Raw genomic sequence first — 20,914 nt, forward strand, 5'->3', positions numbered from 1 at the left:
CGTGGTATGAGTCACTTATTGTACTATATGCGTGACTAACACACGAGAAATATTCTTTTCAACGAAAGAACCTATAGATCAACGCCGTCTATCTTCACGAACTAACTATACTGTCCGTCCGCTCATGTATTATCTAACAAATGATTGTCGTCACGATCCATTTTTTATTCGTGTTACATTAAAGCATCGAATCACGGACGCACCGGCGCGGCGCGGCGCGGCGCGACGCGTCGTATAGACCTCGTTAATGTTTTATCACGAAGAAATAAGAAAATTCGAATGTGATTTCTCCGCGCTCGCGAAGCAGCGTCTTTGTACTTTTCGCGAGGCATTCGAACGAAAAGCGTGAACACTTTATGATGACCCAGTCGTCGCTTTTGTTCGATATATCGATCTTGTGACGACCAAAGAAAGAAAGAAAGAAAGAGAGACGCGGCCCCGGTAAACACGCTATACGTCGTGAATATCAGGAGTCGACACGAATAGGAATCTCTACGAATCTTCGAGCGACTTCTCTCTCATCGTGTTTTTTATGACAGACTCGCAGGAATGCAGCAAAAGGGTTGACCAAGCGCTTTGGAACTCGGCTTAAAAGCCGGCTTACATCTGCGTAAAGAAAAAAAGGAGAATCGAAATACAATACCGGTAAAAACGTCCTCGATTTAATATACTCGTCGCCTGCCGTGTATATGTTCCGTCATGCATCGTTCATAAATGCACACCCGTGTTCTATTATTTGCTACAATACCCACCCTATCGATTCGACTCAACGACCCCTTTCTCGCATCGGAAAGCACGCGCTACCTCGAGACCACCCTGTGAATATTAATTGCCGGAAGAGAGAGAGCATTACTCATGTAAGAGCTATTACTAAAAAATTTCTGTTTACCTTTGTCAAAAGAAACGACATCCCTCTGCGAAAGTTTCCGTGATTCTAATTCGCGTAAAAATTACCTGTACAAAATTTCTATTTACTGTTATCAAAGAAATCGAGTTACACGAGAATACATTCACGTATATTTCGCCACACGCAGTCTATTATTCACGCTCAAATATTGTTATATAAATAGTTCAAAGTCGACTGTTATTCGATAGGATATTCAATGATTTTCCTAATGTAAGAATAACAAATCTAATATATTATGTAATATATATTCAAATACAGAATATATTCGCTGAAATACATATATTTTCCCTTATCAAATGTAAATTCAATTTACACGGCTACATCAATTGATGTTTATTTAATTCACTGTGTGAGAGAGAGAGAGAGAGAGAGAGAGAGAGAGAGACCGAAATTATATAAAGTGTTTCGGTTTAAATCAATTTATTCGAATTTAATTCAGTGCGAGAACGGACCGACAAACACACAAGTCTCTTTATTTATTTATTTATTTATTAAACGGGAAGCAAGTCCCTTTGGTACAGAAGTCAGCGATATATCAAAGATAGAACAAGGAAACAGTATGACCTATGACAAACATGGATTGATTGTTCAATTTCGATAGCGAATCAAAGATGAAAGTCGTTTTATTTATTTTGATCTTCACTGTGTCACGTAGCTATCGAAAAACCATATAAAGAGCCTTCATTTTTAGAACAGAACGCTTTGCGAGAACGTTCAAGAAGTCGAAATATTAAACGTATTTTTTCGAGCAACGCAGTTATACACATATATATTTACCTAATAATAGTTATTTGTTTAATTGTCAAAAAAACTATTTCCAATATATTTTTCGTCGTTATATATATATTTTTATAAAATCTACTCAAAGTTTCTTTTTTATCTCCGCTGAGAAATCAAAATAATTCGCTAATATAAATATCGATTTGTTTCAGGATGTCGGATAATCACTCAGAAACACGTTTTTTAAGACGATTCTAAAAACACCCCCTTTGGAAGAAATTCAAGAAACATCTTTAAAAAAATGTTTCGCAATTAGCATCGATTGGCGGATGATCGAGGACTATTTGCATGATTCGCGAGGAGGAAAAAAGAAGAGGAAACAAGTGGTTGCGGCTTGGAAGGCTCGTCATATGGGGAGGAAAAGAGTGAAGAAACGTTAGAGCGTGGCGCGCGAGACGAGATCGCAATGAAAGTCAATAAACCGTGATGAGTAACGGAGAGTATAGTGGTCGGAGTGGCATTAATAAATTAGTGTCTACTTGCTGCTACAAGCAACAGCAGCGGCAGCAGTAGCAGGAGTCCGGAGGAGGAAGAGGACGCGAAGAGGAAGAGGAGGAAGAGGAGGAGGAGGAGGCGGTGGACCTCTAGCCTCGAGTGCGTGCGTGCGTGCGTGCGTGCGTGCGTGCGTGCGTGCGGTGTGTTGGCGCGCGTGCGAATACGTGTGACCGGCGGCCGTGTCGATGCGGGGATTTGGCCAGTGTGTCAGTGTGAAAGAAGACAATTGACTCGCAACCGCCGTCCGTCGGACGGTGCTCGGCTCGACAGGGGCCTTCTGACGTCACATCCGGCCTTGTACGAGCCGCGATCTCATCTGGACCACGGGCGCACGAAGGTACGCAGATTCGTGCACTCGGCACAAAGCACAAAGCTCGTATAGGCGAAGATACCCCCTGTCCCCTCCAGCCTTCCTCGCGACGTGTTCGCATCATCCTGATGGCACGATGACATCTCGGGGTGGTCTCGATGAAAAACCATGATTTAAGACCGTAGTCGTATTGATAGCCTGCATGTAATTAGTAATTAGCGTTCTTTTTCTGAGACTACACGTGGTCTTAAAACGTCGCGAAATTTTAGAATCATGTCGCTAAACAGCAGTAAAAATACTAATCCCGATTAATCATCAATCTTTTTCGTTTACTAACTTGTAAAAGTCCCCTAAATCTTTCGAGACGTTTTTATAATCATTGTTCAAAAGGCAAGTTTTGATGTTAACTTGATTAAATTCTTTTTTTGTTTTATACTATAGTCCGACATAAATTCTATATATAAATTAAATAAAATTATTATTAAGGGACAAATTGATTGATCGCGATGGAAGCCAAATTTATAATGATCGCACAAATTCAGAACAATATTATACAAATATAATTATAACTAAATAAACTCGTAATGAGAAAGAGAGAAAGAGACGGTCGATTAAACACTATAAGGAACTACTAATGATGAAAGGTAAATTATTGAACACACGTGGATTTACACGCGATGTGTACAATGTACATATCAAATTTGTGTCAATATGTGTAATAGTACTAGCAGCATTAGTAAACAAGATCACCATAGTAATATTGATTCAATAAGATATAATGTTGATTCAATAAGATACCTTTTTTAAATACTTTTCTTAATCTATTATATTGATATAAATATTCCCCAAAAAAAAATCTAGAAAGAAAATTAGAGGAACTGAAATTAGATCGAAAAATGTCAAATTTTCTGAAATCTTATGTCAAATTACTCATCATGCCCTTTCTGGCGGATATTTAAAAATGCAAATATTTTTACACGAAGAACAAATGTTGACACTATTCAATAATTTCTTTAATATAGAATTCATATTTGTTTAATTATAAAAAAGTAAAAACATAATTATTTTTTATTCTCTACACTTACAATACAAATTATAATAAAAAAATTAATTATAAAAATTAATTCTGATAATATCGAAAATATTTGTAATACGCAAACAATGCAAATATTGTATATCATTACAATAATTTAAATATACACGTATAAAGTTTTTGAAGAGATGTTATGTTACAATCAATTAATATTTTACATTAATTGATACTTTCGAGCAATTTCTTATACTATGCAGAAGAGAAATTGTGAAAATCGCGCGTCTGATGTCGCAAACCGGTAACATCTTTGATCATGAGTGTGAGATTCTTCACCATGGCATGAAATTTCAGATGACTTATGATAGACACGTCTCTTAATTAACTGGGGCGTTGCGCGAAACGAACATCGCACCGTGAGAAAGAGAGAGAGAGAGAGAGCGAGAGAAAGAAAAACTCTAGATTGGTCATCGCGACGAGAATATTACGATCAAGATACGGCAAATAAAGAGAACGATCTTCTTTCCGAGTTTTTTTATATCATCATGTGCAATGTAATCGCGATCGCACTCTGTTCCCTTGATCCTCGTTATTTGTCAAGGTCGTCGTATGCGTCTCGCTTCGATAAACGTCGAAATTTAAGTCGTAGATACGCTATTTAACGACTTAATCAATTGCAATGACGAGGAAAAGAATGCAATGGTCCACGAACGAAGACAATTGGCGTTCGTGAACCATCGCAAAGAACGTTCACTATAGTTAACAATAAGATACGCAAAGAATCTTCAATAAGAAGGAATAAATTCGACAGGAAGTACCGACCAACGATTCATCATCGGGCGAGTCGCCTTTCTTTCATCTTATTAGCTCAAATTCAATTGACCCCTATAAAAAAGTATAATTGTAAGAGCTTACGATACTTTTTCTCGCGAAGATGTTCGAGGAAGCGGCCAATGTCTGCGGTCAGATTACGCATCGTGTAACGTATTACGTATCACGGTATTGTAAGTTAACACTTTATTTCGTCTCGCGCGCTTATGTTAATGCTTTATTATCAGAGAAAGGTGGTTCGATATATCGCGTTACAATTAAACACAACAGCTCTATTTAAGGTAATGTGTATATACTTTGACTTCCGGATTGATGTAAATGGAAGCTACCAGGAGACGAAAAATGAAAGATCGTATCGAAACGATAGTTTAAGGAAACCGGTCACACATGAAATGCGCTGCTCGTTGCATGATTCATACGAGTTTCCTGATCCGGTACCGGTATCCCAGAGGGGGACGGAGGGAAGTCATAAATCTGGCAGCTGTAATCGCAAAAATATATCTATGGGCTCGTGTTAAGATAGGCTTAATCGAGAATGCACCGGAAGGACGAGTGCCTTTAAGCGCTTTATGGAAAAGAGAGCGTGGGTGTCCACGTGGCCTGAATCGTAAAAGAGTTCTTTTAAAGCGCGCGAGAGGCTTTCGAGCATGAAAACGCGTCAGACTTGATCCTAATCGGGCCGCACCCGATGTAATCGATCGCATCGCGTTTAAAGCGATTAAAGAGAAGGCGACATATAAGCAAGGCACCGTATTTTACATATTACACTTTCGTTTTATTTATAAAAACAAAAATGCGATCCTGAAGAACGATTTAAAATAATTTCGCGTAATTCGAATAATTTAATTAGCGTCATTCTTGGGATTCATACTATTTCGAATTTTGCAACTTAAGTGGGATGCTGTTGATTAATATTTTTTTTATCTCATACGCTCTGAAAGAACGCGACACATGTTTTTAAGTTCAATGTTGTAAATTTCGTTAGACCGACTCATTGAGTTATAACAATTAGGAGCAATGTGTGATTCATTAACAGACTATGGTTAGATAACTGTTAATAAGTGCACGTGTACATATTGCTATGCATATACAGAATGGCCCATTTAAGTGACGCATTGATATTTCTCAAAAACCAAGGCTTTATCAAAAAATGTTTCGTACAAAAGTTTTGCGACTTTGAGAGAAACTTGTAAGATACCGCCATTGATTTAACCTTGGATAATCGTTTGAAAGTCACTTTCAATTTTTTAAGTAAAAATTTTCATTTTTTATTGCATATTTTTGTGGCATACTTCGAGATCTTTTTAAAACATTGTAATTTTATCTATTTTGAGTTAGACATTTCGATCTTATCAAGTATTTTATGATAAAATATCGATTGTAAGTCAATCAAACGTCACAAACACAAAAATTGTTTTTTCTAGTTATTACATTTTTTATTCGGCAGATTATAAACTATAAAGTCGAAGTCACACAACTTTTGTACAAAACATTTTTCAATAGGAACCTTAATTGTCGAGAAATATCAATGCGTTACTTAAAATAAGCCAACCTGTATTATAATTTATAAATTATTAATATATATAATGTTTAATCATATTTTGAATATATATTAAAATAATCAATATTATAAGACCAATATTATAAGAATTAAAATCTATCTAAAAATATGTGCGTTTCAAAAATTCAAGATCCAATAATTCCAATAATAATCTAATAATTAAGTTTAAATAAAAAGCTGTTGACATATTTTATTAAATTCGAAAGATTTTTTTAGGATGAAAAATTTTGAATTATTCTTTCAGCGAATGAGGAACGATGATCTACCGCGACAAGAGGATCCTTGGGATCCTTTTCTTGCTCAACGTAATAGTAAAAATTTCGGCGAATCAGACGGATTCGCCAAAAACAGACATGATAGAGGAAACAGAAGTTTTTACTACGGTGAAAAAGATCCTGCCAGACAGGTGTCTAGCCAAGATGGAACAGGGACCTTGTACGCACTTTGTCTATAAATGGTACTTCAATAAAACCGAAGGGAAATGTCGACAGTTTCCTTACGGCGGTTGCAAAGGGAATGATAATCGATATAACTCGGAAGACGAGTGTCTTCATTACTGCGTCGGTGGTGCTGATCGTAAGTTTTAAAAAATTATTCTTCCAAAAATTTATCTATTAAAAGAAAATAAAATGTATAAAAATCAAAATAAAAAAAATATTAGAATAGAGAAAATGTTAAAGTGTGATAAAAATTTAAATTGAGAAAATTAAAGCTGAGAAAATACCATGCATCTATATGTAAAATTGTAAAAATGCATTGTTTTTATAAAATAATTTCAAATTATAAAATTATAATTTTATTAATTTACTTAATGTCTCTATTAACTAAAATGAATTAAACATATCTCAATATAAAACTTTTTACACGAAAAATCTTATGCGAGTGTAAAGATAATGTTCATAACAAAAATGAGGAAAATCGTTGCAAATTTTTTTATCGAAATTTATTTTTATTTATTGGATTGTGCATGAAAATAATTTATTTCTCAAGATACTCTACCACCTTATCTCGTGACGAAAGGCAGCGTATTTGTCACAACAAGCGGCACAACAACCAACAGTCCACCCCCGACGACTTCTAGCACACCACGACCGACTTTTGCACCTCCGAAACCGACAAAGCCGCCAGTGCCGAGGCACGAACGAGGAAAGGTAAAGTTATCATTAATTCGTATAAATCTTATACGTTTTATATAAACCGGGAAAATTATTATTCCTATCATATTTTTCTATTGAAGGAATTAACTTTCATGGAATCTGGCCATGAGAAGACGTTCATGTTTGCGCAAAGCAATACTTTTATCCAGCTCGATGGTTCTGGTATCACAACTTTTCAATTAAGGTATAACAATCTTAATTATTTATTAATCTTAAACGTTATTTTGTAACTCGCGAAGCAAAATATATTTTAATGTATCGCATTTTTCATATGCTTCCATTTTATTAATTTAAATATTATTTGAAACACTTCACATGACAACAAGTTATTCAATGTACGATAATGTAAAGAGAAAATAATATGTATATTATATATTATTTTTTATAATATGCGTCGACAGATTATGCCGTGAGATATCCTTCAACTTTCGCACCAAGCTTCCGCACGGTTTGCTAGTTTATCACAGCGTCAAAAATCGCCCGGAAGGCCTTGACCCTTACGCCCTTTACGTGATAGTAGAAAAGGGTCAATTGAAAGTTGTTCATGTGTTCGGCAAACAGTCGACTAGTCTAACGGTCGGCGAAGGTCTCAATAGAGACGAATGGCATAACGTTCTCGTGAGAATCGACGTGCACGGAGCAAAATTAATCGCTAAAGTCGATGATAAGAAGGCCGAGACTACTCTAAAAGTTCTCGAACGTGTTGTTAATTATGGGGTATCCGACGACTTGGCTTCGGTCGTTTTAATCGGAGGTGAGAAAGATCTTCGTAAGATGATTCAAAAATTGCTACGCGAATTTTTTTTAATGTCTTTATCTCCGTTTCGACAGGATTGAGCTCCGAAGAACGATTACACGGAGTGAAATATATAATAGAATCGTTTGTCGGTTGCATCAAAAATATGGTTCTGAGTTCAGGAAAATCCGCCAGCGATTTGCTACCTATTCATCCACTGATCGCGACCAAGCACGAGAACGTTAAGGAAGGCTGTATCGATAAGTATGTCTTTCCTTCAAATCAATTGAGGTGGTTCGATATTGCGATTACATCTCAAATTTCAATTTAGGTGCAGGACACGAGAGAACTTGTGCTTCGTCCCCGAACAATGTGTGAATCATTACAATAGTCTGACATGTGATTGTTTCGGAACAAAGTACGAAGGCGAACGTTGCGACGTGTATAGTACGTAAAGTATAATTGAATTTGACGTAAATACTTTTTATGAAAATAGTATTCAAAAATTTCATTGTTTATATTCAACTCAAATAATAAATTAATCAATTAATTCAATTTTTTATTTGATATTTTAAATATTTTATATAATTATCAATACGTTAAATAATTTGCTAACATTAAAAATTCGAAAAGTAAAAAATAAAAAAGGAGACAAAATATAATATGTTTAAGAAAGTCTCTATAATTATAGAGAATAAACTATTATCACACAAAAGAATTAGATAAATTTGTTCATTAAAAAAGAGACAAGTTTTTATGTGCTTTTAAAAGAATTCTATCTAATCTAATATGAGACTAATGGAGATCGAAATGTAACATCATTTTTCAGCCGCGACAATACTGACGCTAAGAGGCTCCTCATACGTGTCTTTCCGTGTGTACGATTGGAAGGATCGTGTTCACTCGTCTGTCAACAGGATCAGCCTCGCTTTTAAGGTATCTACAGGCACTTATTATAATAGGACCTTCCTTTCCCTTGTCGTAGGTTCATTGATTCATTATAACGAAACGTATCTTTATGGTTGAGTTGAGAGGGTCGCACTTTGTACTTTTACGAACAGCTGCTTTTATTCACGCATCAATTTCTTTAAAGAAAAATTTACAGTGGAAATTTTTAAAGAGAGTGTCGAGTTCCACTTCTCAAATTGTATCGAACGATTGTGTAAACACAATGAAATGTGTCCCAAATTGAATATTCAATTATTAGTATTACTAGATAATCTCTTTTCATGTTAGCAATATTAGATTTAAAAAAATCATAATATCAATAATCAGATTTTTATTTTTTTAGTAAAAATGTTTCTTTAATTTTTTATTCTTTATTTTTTCTAAATAAAAATTAATATAAAATTATGAATGTAAAAGATTTTTTAAAATAAAATCTTCTATATCATATAAAATTTGATTAATGAATTATTAATTTACAAATTTCTAACAACTAATTTTTTTAGACAAATGTAGCGATGGAGTACACACAAACTTTGCAATAAACACAATGGTTTTGCTTGAATCTTGAAAATATTTCAAAATATATAATTATATCAATGTTATCGTGCAAAAATTTATTTTTAGACAAAATGGGACGATTCCGCTTTGTTTTACGCTTCCGGCGAGATCGATGGCACACCGCATTACGTTGCAGCTTCTATTATCAATGGATCGGTCTATGTTGAACTCGATTTCGGACACAATTCAAAAATCTCCACTATGCTAGGCGATTATGTCACGTCTGACTATTGGAACAATTTGACTATATTCCATAACGGAACTTTCGTCTTCGTCAGCTTAGACGACGAGGTAAAAGTGCTAGAAGTACCGGGAGAAAATTACAATATGATTATTGATCCGGAGATATACATCGGTGGCGGTCCGGAACTTCACAAGAAGAAGGGTCTTCGGTCACATAATAATTTTGCAGGTCTATACGAAATTATCGCAGTATCTAATATCATAGAATCTCGCCTCGTAAATGTAGTTTTATATTTACTCAGGTTCCTTGAAATACGTGTTCTTCAACGATAAGTCCATTATATACGAACTGAAACGCTCCAATCCTATGGTACACTATATTGGCGTCTTGGAACCCGAATATTATGAAGCCAGTGTCGAAGTTATCCCTATCACATATCCTTTCGCGGGAAGTCATATCTGGTGGCCCATCGAACGAACCGATTCACTGAAGTTAAACTTCGACTTCAAAAGTTCAAAACCAATCGCGGTTGTTGCATCGGGGGATATAAAGAGCAGTCGCGGTATTGGTTACTGGGAGGTATGATTTTATATACATACATACATATATATATATATATATATATATATATATATATATATTTTTTTTTTCTTTCTTACTTTTAATTTTATTCATTTATTCAATCTATTATATAATTATTTATATATTTCTTCGTATATTTTCTCTCGTAGTTACGTCAAGTCAATGACGAAATTCGTTTCCAATTAGTACCGGTTGTAACGGAAAATATTACAGTGGTAACTTCGGTAAAGTTTCCGCCTTACAATACTTCTTGGCACGCAGTCGAACTTAATTACACAAAAGGCGAGCTTAACATCCTGCTCGATTACAAAAATAAGCAGAGCAAATTCTTTGCTTTGACGTTTGAGTTGGGTGATAAAGTTATTATAGGAAGTGGTAAAAGCAATGCTGGTAAATTATTTTTTAATATAAGAAGTCTAAAAGATTATATAAAAATAACATGATTATAATAAAAATTTTTTATCGGCAATTTAGGTCTGGTAGGATGTATGCGCGAGATACGAGTAAATAATCAAAGAATCGAACCTAGATACGTAATTAACACTGAGAGAGTGATCGGAGAAGTCGCTTTAGACAATTGTCAATTTGTGGATCCGTGTAAGAGACCAAACACTTGCGAACATGGCGGTAAATGCTCGGTTAAAGAAGACAGGATCACGTGTGACTGCACAGATACTGGATACATGGGGAAAAATTGCCATTTTGGTAAGAAAAATTGTTGTCCGCGACAATTAATTCATTCAACCAAAATTAGCGCAATATATAATGATAGTTTTCACATACATAAAAATATAAATTAAAATATTCAAAAAATTCAAATATATTTTATATAAAATTCATTTTTTTATACTGTAATTATATATGTATATTTGTTATTATTTATATTTTTATATTTGTAATTTTTTAAATTTGATTTTTGTATAATTTACGCTTTAGCACGATATAAAAAAACCTGTGAGGAATTGGCTCTTTTGGGATTCACTCAGGATGACGTTTACAAAATCGATATCGATGGAAATGGTCGATTTCCGCCTGCTTCGGTAAAATGCGAATTTCAATCGATCGAAGATTCAACAAAGACGATTGTCGAGCACAATTTACCCTCCCAAGTGGACGTCAGATCTATCATCGAGAGCGACTTTTCCTTCAATATCAAGTACAGACAGTTCACTGCCGAGATGCTTCAAGAATTGATTTCGCACTCGCTCTTTTGCAGTCAATACGTAAAGTATGACTGTTATAAAGCACCCTTAGAATTGCACAGTGCCACGTGGTTTCTGGGCTCGAAAGGCACCACTGTCGATTACATCGGAAACGTCAATCGAGGATCATGCCCTTGCGGAAGTAAGTGTTTTCTTAAATAAATTTAACATTAATGTAATTTATAGCGATATGAATCTAAAAAGATATACGTTTGCAAACTTAATGTGCCTTGCACGATGTTATTTATTAATTTTACTTTAGTGAACAGAACATGCGTGAACTCGAATTTGAGCTGTAATTGTGACGTGTCTGCCGGAAATGCGGGAAAGTGGCTGTCAGATGAAGGATACTACGAAACACCTGATTCTTTAGGCATCACCGGAATGGTATTCTTACAACAAAGAGATCTCGAGGAGGATGCTCGAGGACGTATTACTTTAGGACCATTAGAATGTGTTGAGACAAGTATGTGAAAATATACTTTCTATTTAATTAACAAAATTTCACTTCACACGCACATAATTAAAATGATAATAATAAGACATTTTTCTAAACTAATTATTTATGACAAATATTATTTTATTTAAATAATCATAAATAATACTATACTATATCGCTTTTCCAGCTTTGCACGTAAAGAGCTTGAGAAAATTTTTTCAGAAACGACAATAGATCAAGTATATTAATTAGTGACGTGATTTTTAGATACACAAAAGTACGTGGTAACATTCACGACATCGCAATCGTATATCGAAGTGCCGGGTTGGAGGAAGGGCGATATAGCTTTCAGCTTTCGAACAACGGGCGAAAGGGCTATTCTTTTGTATCAGCCACCGATTCGAAGCAACTATCCCTCCTTCATGGTCGCGTTAACATCCGAATATCAATTGACGTTCAATTTCACCCTAAACACCGGAACTATTCGCGAATTAGAGGTAAGAAGCCGACGCAAGCTCAACAATGGTGAATGGCAGAAGATTTGGATCGATTACAACGACTATCACGTGAGATTTATGATCAACACCGACTTTCAAATGGTGGATTTGTTGCCTGAGGAAGAATTCGGACCCTTCGAAGGATCAATGTTCATCGGCGGTGCTACCGCGTGAGTAATTTTCACCAATTCCATAATTAGTTTTTGCAGAATGAAATCATTCATTATGATGAAAAAGGACGATTTTCATTCTATATTAATTGATTTTTATTTATTCGAACCGTCCCTGTAACGACTTTTAGAGAACATCTGAAGACTTCTTCCGTTCGACAAGGTCTCATCGGCTGCTTTCGCGGCCTCGTTGTCAACGGAGAGATATTAGACATCCATAGTTACATGTCAGTACATCTATCGGAAATCATTAAGGATTGCAAGCCTTCGTGCCAACCTAATAAATGTCAGAATGGTGCCAGGTGCGTCGAGTTATGGAGCAATTTCGAATGCGTATGCGAAAATCAATGGGCACATTTAGGCACTTATTGCGAAACAAGTAAGTCTACAATTTTATTCGATTATTTAAAGAGCTTCTCTGCAAACTGTTTTAAATTCATTAGTTAATTAAATTTATTAGTATTATTTTTATTATTTTTTTTTTTATGTAGGGATTATACATATATCCTATTTTTCTAAATATGGACTTTTAAAATCGTGGAAATATATATAAATTCGTCAATTTTTGAATACCACAACTCACTAAAAATAATCACTAAAAATAACATTCCTGTGTGTGTGAATCTAGACATCAATAACAAAGCTCTCACATTCACCTCGCCCGGAGCGTTCCTGAAGAAGAATTACTTTGGCACGGACAACAACGAGGAGAAATTGCAGCTGAAGAGCATGCTGCAGGAAAATATTCTGATTAATTTAAGGACTTATGATACACATTCTCTGATACTTTATGCGAACGATCATTTAAACAACTTTGTGCATCTTTACATCTCGAACGGCACTAATATCGTGTACCTTTTCAACGCCGGCAACGAGATCAAGAACATTACCGTGTCGAATTCAAGTACGAATTGAAAGCCTGATATATTTATTTCAGCGAAATGTGTATTAAAATGTTTTGAAAGGAATAACTTGCGATTTTTATTAGACGTCAACACGGGAATCTCTGTGCAAATCGCTATTATTCGAGGCGAAAATTTGACCACATTACACGTGAACGAATATAACGTTACATTGAACGCGGCACCCGTACTTCTGGATACATATTCGAATAAGCCATGGATAAATTCGGAGAAAGAAGTTTTAGCACCGCAGCGGCCGCCAGCATCCCCCACCGATTATTTTCAAGTAAAGTATTTTTTTTAAAGATATTAATTTTTGGTTCAAATTCAAATCCTAGATAATATAAAAAACCAAAAAATATATAAAATGTAGAAAAGTACATTGTTTCTTTTTAATTTTCTTATATTACAAAACTTGTTTATGTAAAAGAATCAGTGAGAAAATATATAAAAATGAAATATATAAGAAATAATAAATATTTTTTAGGTAAATTTAGGAGGCTTCGATCCCGACAATTTGCTCAGAGTCGGAAAAGAAGGTGCCTTAATTCAAGGTTACGTCGGTTGTTTGCGAGGACTTATGATTGGCAAGTATCTGGTCGATCTGCCGAATTTAGCAAGCGAAGCGAATCATGAAGGCAGCAAAGGCGTTCTACCGAATTGTCAAATGAAGTGTGATACGATACCTTGTAAAAATTTGGGAATCTGCACGGAAGATTTCAACAGGCAGGAATCTTCCTGCAATTGCGAATTGACGTCCTACTTTGGCGAATATTGCGCCGATGGTGAGCTCTATTACTTGTAATGTAAAAAGAAATGTAATTCATGCTTGAGTTTAAATAGAAATATCTAAGTCAAGGATTTAAAATCTTAAGAATTTTAAAACGTAAAAATTGCGAAGGACACAGAAGAAATTATTTTTTTTGAAGATACAAAAAATATATTAATATTTCAACACAACAAATTATTTATTTCTACGTAAGACCTCTATCAGAGAAAGCAACATGAGAATTGTTTTCAATATTTTCACATAAAATTATTTTTCGTGTAGAAAAGGGCGCCGACTTTAGCGGGGAGAGTGTACTTCAACGAGAATTCGAACTCGAGGGGGAGGTAAATCAGGTGAAAGTTCAATTGGCATTTTCGACGAACGAACTGCGACAGCGGACTACCGCGTTGCTGCTGGTGCAGACCGACAATAAGTAAAAAAATTGATATTAATATTTACTTAATATCTTGTATATACTCAATCGTTCTGAGACATCGAAGCTTGGAAAATGCTGGATATCTTTCGACAAACTTTTTTCCAGAAGAAGCTACTACCTATTAGTGGCTTTAACGTCCGAAGGACAGCTCATCTTCGAAGAAGACAGAGATGGCTCGGCGGCTTACGGAGTGCGTCTAAACGACCGAAATTTCCTGAATGGTGCACGTCACAGTGTTTATTATGTTCGCGATAATAATACCGCCACTCTCTTGGTGAGTTGTAATTTATTTTATCTTGTTAGACACTTTTTTATGTATCATAAAAAAACTAACTGTTCTAATTTTAATTATACAATTTTATAGATTGACCGCGAACCCGTCCAATTAATACCACTTCCGGGACTGCCGATTCGAGTGGATGAAGATGAAACTCCTGGTGCAACAGAGATTCAACTTGGTGGATTAAACACTACCGATTCGCGATTCATCGCCTACAAAGGGTATACCGGCTGTCTCAGCAGTAAGTCTATCGATCGGTGATCGTGTTAATCGCTCGTTTCTGTCGTTTATACGGAAAAAATTTTACAGTATAAATTATATAAAAAATACATTCATAATATTTATTGTGTAAAGCTGGAATGTAATGATATTTATTATTATTATTACACACAACGATTAGGATATTTATTGTTATAAAAATTATAAATTATGTGTATTATTTGTTTTATTGTTTGTCAATGAATTATCCATTTGTTTATATATCAAAATATTTAAATACTTACTATACTTTTTTCGTATATTTAAACGGAGATACATCTCTCTTATATTAGATATAGCTAAGCATATTTTGCAAATTCTAAATTACAGCGACGCTTTTCTTGTAGATGTCGTAATATCGATCAACGGGGGTCCCGGCATGAAACCGTTAGAAGAATATATGCTTTTTACGAAACAAGCTAGCGAGACCGTCCGAGCAACGATACCTGCTGGTGTTAGAAGTGCTCAATGCGCGGTCTTTCATGCCCAACCACGTGGTCTTGAAGCGCCCAGAAACGACAGTGTGGTGAGAAACTCGGAAGTTAAACAATAATCAATTTTACATATTATTTTTGTATCTCTTATTACAAGTAAAAGCAAATAATATAACAAATCTACGAGTTTTTGTCTGAATTTAAAATAATTTCACAATCTTTAAATGATGATAAATTGTAAAATAATTATAGAGATTTTTTGAGCTCTAAGGTTTATGTCAAAAAAAAAAAAAAAAAAAAAAAAAAAAGGCAATTGAAAACCATTTCAAAAATTCTGTTTGCAATTCTATAATTAATATTTTTTTAAAATATATAATTATGAGTACTTTAGTGAGTTAATCAAACTTTTATATCAGTAGCGTAATATTATTGAATATAAAAACTGACGGATACATCAAATCTCGAAACATCTCGTTAAAGGGCCGTGATCGAGAATGGGTCGAGGATCCGCCGGAGAGAATACCGTACAAATCGCAGTATTCAAGCGCGACTCAGGAAGAGCAAGGTGCAGGAACGTACATTTTCATAGCCCTGTGTTGTGTCTTTGTGGCTGCGGTGGTCGGGTGTATTTACGAAGTGTGGCGAAGCGCTCGCAAGGATCGTCAACGACGTCGCAGAGCGGCCTCGGGAACAGCAGCCACTGTCGCGGCTTCCGGCTCGCAACGTTGGCAGCCGCAACAATACACGGATTCCCTAGTGACTGCGACCGGCGTGAAAGCGATCGGCTTCAAGAACGTGATGGACGATGACAAGAGGCCGAATGGCACGCACGTGAAAGCGCTTGGTGCCAAGGAATATAAACCACTGCCGAATACAGAACCCAAGGACTTGATGAACGATAAAAAGGTTCACATAAAAGGTACTACGATCTGTCTCTATGTCGAGTGGCTGATTTCTTACGTAATCTATAATAGCAATTTGTACTTAATTTCTATAATTTTTTCAAAGGCTGCGTAAGAAAGAAAGATTTTTTTACTCTTGAATAATCTGCAAAATAAATAATGTATGATATTTAATATATAATATAATAATTTCGTCCTATATACTGAAATTTAACAATTTTGTCTTACTTCTTTGTTTATTGCAGCAGACGAAGAACCAGAAAAAAAGGAGCTCCTAGGGGTAAATACAGGCATCATCACTAAACCTGCGAAACCGAACCCATTCGTAAAGATTTTTTCTTTTTTTCATAAAGAATTGCATATTAAGCTTTAACAAGCTTGCAAAAATGGCTTTTGCATGCATTTTTTTCAAATTCGATATTGATATACCTACTACAGATATTCATGCATGTTATTTGAATGTACATATTTCTGACAGACTCACAACGGCCAGAATAAAACTAAACCGCTTTTCCTTCAAAGTACAGGGACCCTGCATTCAACCACACAATTTGCATTAAATCCACAATTCACTAAATCTATCAACAAACTTATTGCATCGTGAGAATACATGTATAAGTATTTGATCGAAATAATAATGCTTGTACAAACTTCTATTACTTCTAGCACTTTCAGTCTAAAAATTTCGAAATACGACTTTCATACTCACAAATCCGCGCTTTTTCCGCAATGCCAAACAAAGACATAGCACAATATTTTACGCATTATCGCAATTCAACAGATTATCAAACATTCTATTTTTCTTCAACAGTCAATGGAAGATCTGAGAGAAGAACCTGAACTGGAAGAACGCGAGGAGGAAGAGGAGGAAGAAGATGAGGAAGAGGACGTCCAAGTGTCGGAGGCGGACAAGAACGAAGATCAATCACAGGAACAGCAAGAGGAACAGAAAAAGGAGAATAACCGAGAAGATCAAGATGACGAGTCCCTCGTCAGGCCGGTAAGAAACAAGGCGGCAAGGAGAGCTTCCTTGACCGATGATGAATTGGACCCAGACGACACGCAGGCCCTCCTCGAGACCAACTTCTCCGTGACAGGTTTAAATGAGATCAAAACTGAGCGTATAATACCCAGAGTAAATAACACTGCGAAAAATACGATGCCAAAGAGACCGATGAGTCTTGACCTCAACGCACCGATCAAGTTCAGAAAACTGCGCGAAGGAACTTGGCCCGAGAAGGTCACGGCGAAGTTGATCGGTACTGACGAAGTGAATCTTCAGTCTCGAGGTAGAGGCTACTACATCGACGCCGCGTATCGCACTCAGAACAAATAATTAAATCGACTGACGACAATAATTAATACGTTCAAAATAATCGCAAATATCGCGTAGAGCGATCGTTTTTAAATGACAATCATCATCTAAATCTAAATTTTAGGACAGTATATTAGCTATATCTTACATTAGTATTAACAAGATCGTTGAATGTGGTTAAAATGTGACGTAGCCAATTATTATATAGATCTCTAATACAAAATATCTAATATTTTATTTAAATTTGTGAATCGGAGATATCTAATCGCACTCTCGGTTACTCGTAATTTTACCCATTCAAAATTGCGTTTTTCATATGAAAAGAAGGAAGTTTTATCATCGGAAAAAATTTAACAAAAAAAAAAGAAAAAAATATAAAAGTACAGCAACGCGTTGTTCCTTCAATGATGAAAAATAACAATCGATCAATGCTGCAATTCAGTAAATTACTTCTACTGCCTTGAAATAGTTACGTGTTGTTTACGACGTTGCAGCGTCAATACTAATTTCCTGTGGTCGTATACCACAATTGTATCTTTTACTCACTTAATTTTATGAGTTCTTTACGTAAGTCAGTATATATACGTTTCTTCCAAAGTTTGGCTCATAAATAGCCGCATTCGGAGAGAGCAAGACGTTCGAATAATGTACTTATAAAATTAGAGCGTAGTCGAGCACTTGTTTTTTATTACATAGCACAGTATCAGTATTTTTCCAGTATTAGCAATAGGAAAAGCTTAGCTCGAGAAAAATATTACTTTAAGATTCTAGTGCCTATACAGCTAATAAAATTAAATGATAATGTTGAAAGTAGCATTAAAAATAAATTTACAACGAGTATTTAGAGAGAAAATAACATATAAATATTAGCGAGTGCGAATTTTGTTTTAAAAAAGTTTGAGAAAAGAAGATAAATAGTAAAATCAAAATATTTTAATATTTAATTAAAATAATTTATAAAAAGCAATATTTTTACGATATCATATTGTATCGGAATTAACAAAGACAAATTTTCATAGTATAGATTTATATTACTATCATTGAAGGCTACGGTGTACGCCAAACGAACTGTTCATTTATCGATAAAATTATCTTGAATTATTATAAATTTTTTTTTTTTTTTTTTTTTTTTTTTTGAAAACGTTGAGACACAGATTTATTTTCAATGTATAATGTACAATAATTCTTTTTATAGTTCGCTTTATGTGTACACCTGTGAGCCTGTTTAATTTGATTTTGCTGCTTCGTGCGCAATTGTACAAAGCGAGTGTGACGTTTATGTGCTTTTGGTGGCGATCAAAATAATCATGCGATAAAAATGCCTGCACAAAGCATATCGCGAAAATTGAATCATCCAAAAGTCTGATTTAATTCCTCAGACTTTAATACGAGCCGCCATACTTTCAGCACGAGGATTGGTCTGTCAAGACGAGTGTCGAGGAGAGCGTTATACCGTTAGATTCAATTTTAAAACCCGATGAAACGAAAACACCGTGCGAACTTTAGAGGTACGAGGTCTTTTTTTTTTTTTTACGCACGTCGATAATAATCCGTACGAATGTTAAATTCGAGAAGAGTCGCATCTTGATTTACTCTCTGCAGTCTCTCGTCCCTTTCTCGACCGCGAAAAGAATGCAATTTATTACATACTTTCAATATTTATGCACCTAAATCTGCTTTCCCAGATGCATTGGCAATTAACAGAAAAACGCTTACGACGATGCTATTATAATTTGAGAGTGAACGAACGCTATATCTTATTAATATCATTGCGATTACTTTATGACTCTATGTGAAACAAAAATTTAACTATTATTTCGATATAAAAAAAACAAATTAAATTATAACAATTCTTTGTTAGTATTGATAAGAGAAAGATTAGGTTTGTACAAAAAATTGTGTTATACCGACATTTTTTAATTATTGGGTATTTTGCAGCTTATGATTTCCTTTCTTGGATATTATTGAATTTTTATTAATGCAGGTTTCGTTTAATAATTTAATATTTATATTTAATATCTTGCGTATGGATAGCTGATAATAGCACAATTGCTGAACGAAAAAGACGGGTTGAATAGTCGAATGCATGATATAAATGCATCTCATTCGGAATGACGAAAAGATTTATATTCTTCCGAAATAATTAGCAGCTAGATATTAACCCGTGAGAGTCTCGCGAAAGAGACATTTTATAGCATGTTATATACATCAAGTAACAAAGAAAATATACAATTTTTTCCATTGACTCGAGTTTGTTGCATCGCTGCAACCATCTCTCATACTGCCTCTCCTACACTGCTAAGCTTTTTGTCACAAGTTCGCCGATTTTTCTCACAATGAAATTAACCAGGAATGAAAAAATAAACAATTCCACAGATTGATTTTACGCGCTGTTTACGAATTATTACTATAAGCATTTTGTATAACGAATAACTTTTCCTACGGCATGTGCATGATATATAATAGTTAAATATTTTATTTTAATTCTCTTAATTAAAGAAACTTATTAAAAATAGTATCCGAAGAATATAGGAATACGATACGAAGAATTTCTTTGATTTTAGATATCTCTAAATTCGAGAATTAAACTGATATAAGTTCAATTTTAATATTACGAAAAAATATATCGCGATTCTGTCATCAGAAATAATTATGAAAGTCATATTCGTATTATTTAGAATATTGAAATTTGAAAACATGCGGATATATTTGTATTATATAAAAGTAATATCAGTTAATGTTAAATATAAATTATAATCAGCACAAGCATTTCTATATTAAACTAATCATCAATTTATGAATATTCCGTAAAGCTATCGATAAGCATATTTTCTCGCGAACATGCACGAATACTGCACAAATGATTAATTCAAATGATATTGAAAATAAATTTGTTCATGGCACGCGAGACATTCATTTCATCGCATGCACGCTTTAAGCCACTGACTCTGTTGAACAAGTTAAGCGTGCTTGCTGCATATATGTATTGATTAAAATGAATGTTTTGTCATTATTATATATAGTCATCACATATATATGGCAAGAAATTGAGAGATTTTAAATATATATACCTTCGATCCATTTAGGCGTCTGCGACTGGAGACACTGGACGACAATCAAAGACGCAAGGAAAGCCTTACCTAGGTCAGTAATATAAACAAAATGCCTCCCTTAGGAAATTTTAAAATTATGCAATAAATTTTGAAATAGAATCATTTTCACTACGATTCC

At 34.7% G+C, this 20,914-nt stretch overlaps 2 protein-coding genes across 10 annotated transcripts in view; one reads left to right on the top strand and one right to left on the bottom strand.

Moving 5' to 3' along the window:
* The window catches only part of Rhogef64c (Rho guanine nucleotide exchange factor at 64C), a 112,002-nt gene that overhangs the window by 88,615 nt on the left and 2,473 nt on the right, over nt 1–20,914 (bottom strand). The gene's annotated exons all lie outside the window — the stretch shown is intronic.
* Axo (axotactin) overlaps nt 1–20,914 on the top strand; it is a 45,891-nt gene that overhangs the window by 23,141 nt on the left and 1,836 nt on the right. For 2 of the 9 annotated variants that reach the window (XM_072897555.1, XM_072897554.1), the window contains exons 2-27: nt 1,840–2,519; nt 6,159–6,490; nt 6,905–7,065; nt 7,152–7,255; nt 7,473–7,825; nt 7,903–8,071; nt 8,139–8,254; nt 8,637–8,743; nt 9,380–9,725; nt 9,799–10,076; nt 10,229–10,469; nt 10,554–10,784; nt 11,016–11,423; nt 11,544–11,747; nt 11,988–12,387; nt 12,519–12,766; nt 13,016–13,291; nt 13,376–13,575; nt 13,777–14,074; nt 14,341–14,491; nt 14,600–14,768; nt 14,859–15,015; nt 15,380–15,558; nt 15,947–16,385; nt 16,614–16,693; nt 17,180–20,207. In XM_072897555.1, the coding sequence (XP_072753656.1) occupies nt 6,172–6,490; nt 6,905–7,065; nt 7,152–7,255; nt 7,473–7,825; nt 7,903–8,071; nt 8,139–8,254; nt 8,637–8,743; nt 9,380–9,725; nt 9,799–10,076; nt 10,229–10,469; nt 10,554–10,784; nt 11,016–11,423; nt 11,544–11,747; nt 11,988–12,387; nt 12,519–12,766; nt 13,016–13,291; nt 13,376–13,575; nt 13,777–14,074; nt 14,341–14,491; nt 14,600–14,768; nt 14,859–15,015; nt 15,380–15,558; nt 15,947–16,385; nt 16,614–16,693; nt 17,180–17,704 (6,159 nt within the window). In that variant the 5' untranslated portion in view covers nt 1,840–2,519; nt 6,159–6,171 and the 3' untranslated portion in view covers nt 17,705–20,207. Of the gene's footprint in view, nt 1–1,839; nt 2,520–6,158; nt 6,491–6,904; nt 7,066–7,151; nt 7,256–7,472; nt 7,826–7,902; nt 8,072–8,138; nt 8,255–8,636; nt 8,744–9,379; nt 9,726–9,798; nt 10,077–10,228; nt 10,470–10,553; nt 10,785–11,015; nt 11,424–11,543; nt 11,748–11,987; nt 12,388–12,518; nt 12,767–13,015; nt 13,292–13,375; nt 13,576–13,776; nt 14,075–14,340; nt 14,492–14,599; nt 14,769–14,858; nt 15,016–15,379; nt 15,559–15,946; nt 16,386–16,613; nt 16,694–17,179; nt 20,210–20,769; nt 20,828–20,914 lie in introns of those variants that run through there. The other 7 variants (XR_012047183.1, XM_072897561.1, XM_072897562.1 and 4 more) reach the window with 7 other exon arrangements.

This window comes from Anoplolepis gracilipes, chromosome 8, assembly GCF_047496725.1.
Source record: "Anoplolepis gracilipes chromosome 8, ASM4749672v1, whole genome shotgun sequence".
NCBI lineage: Eukaryota > Metazoa > Arthropoda > Insecta > Hymenoptera > Formicidae > Anoplolepis > Anoplolepis gracilipes.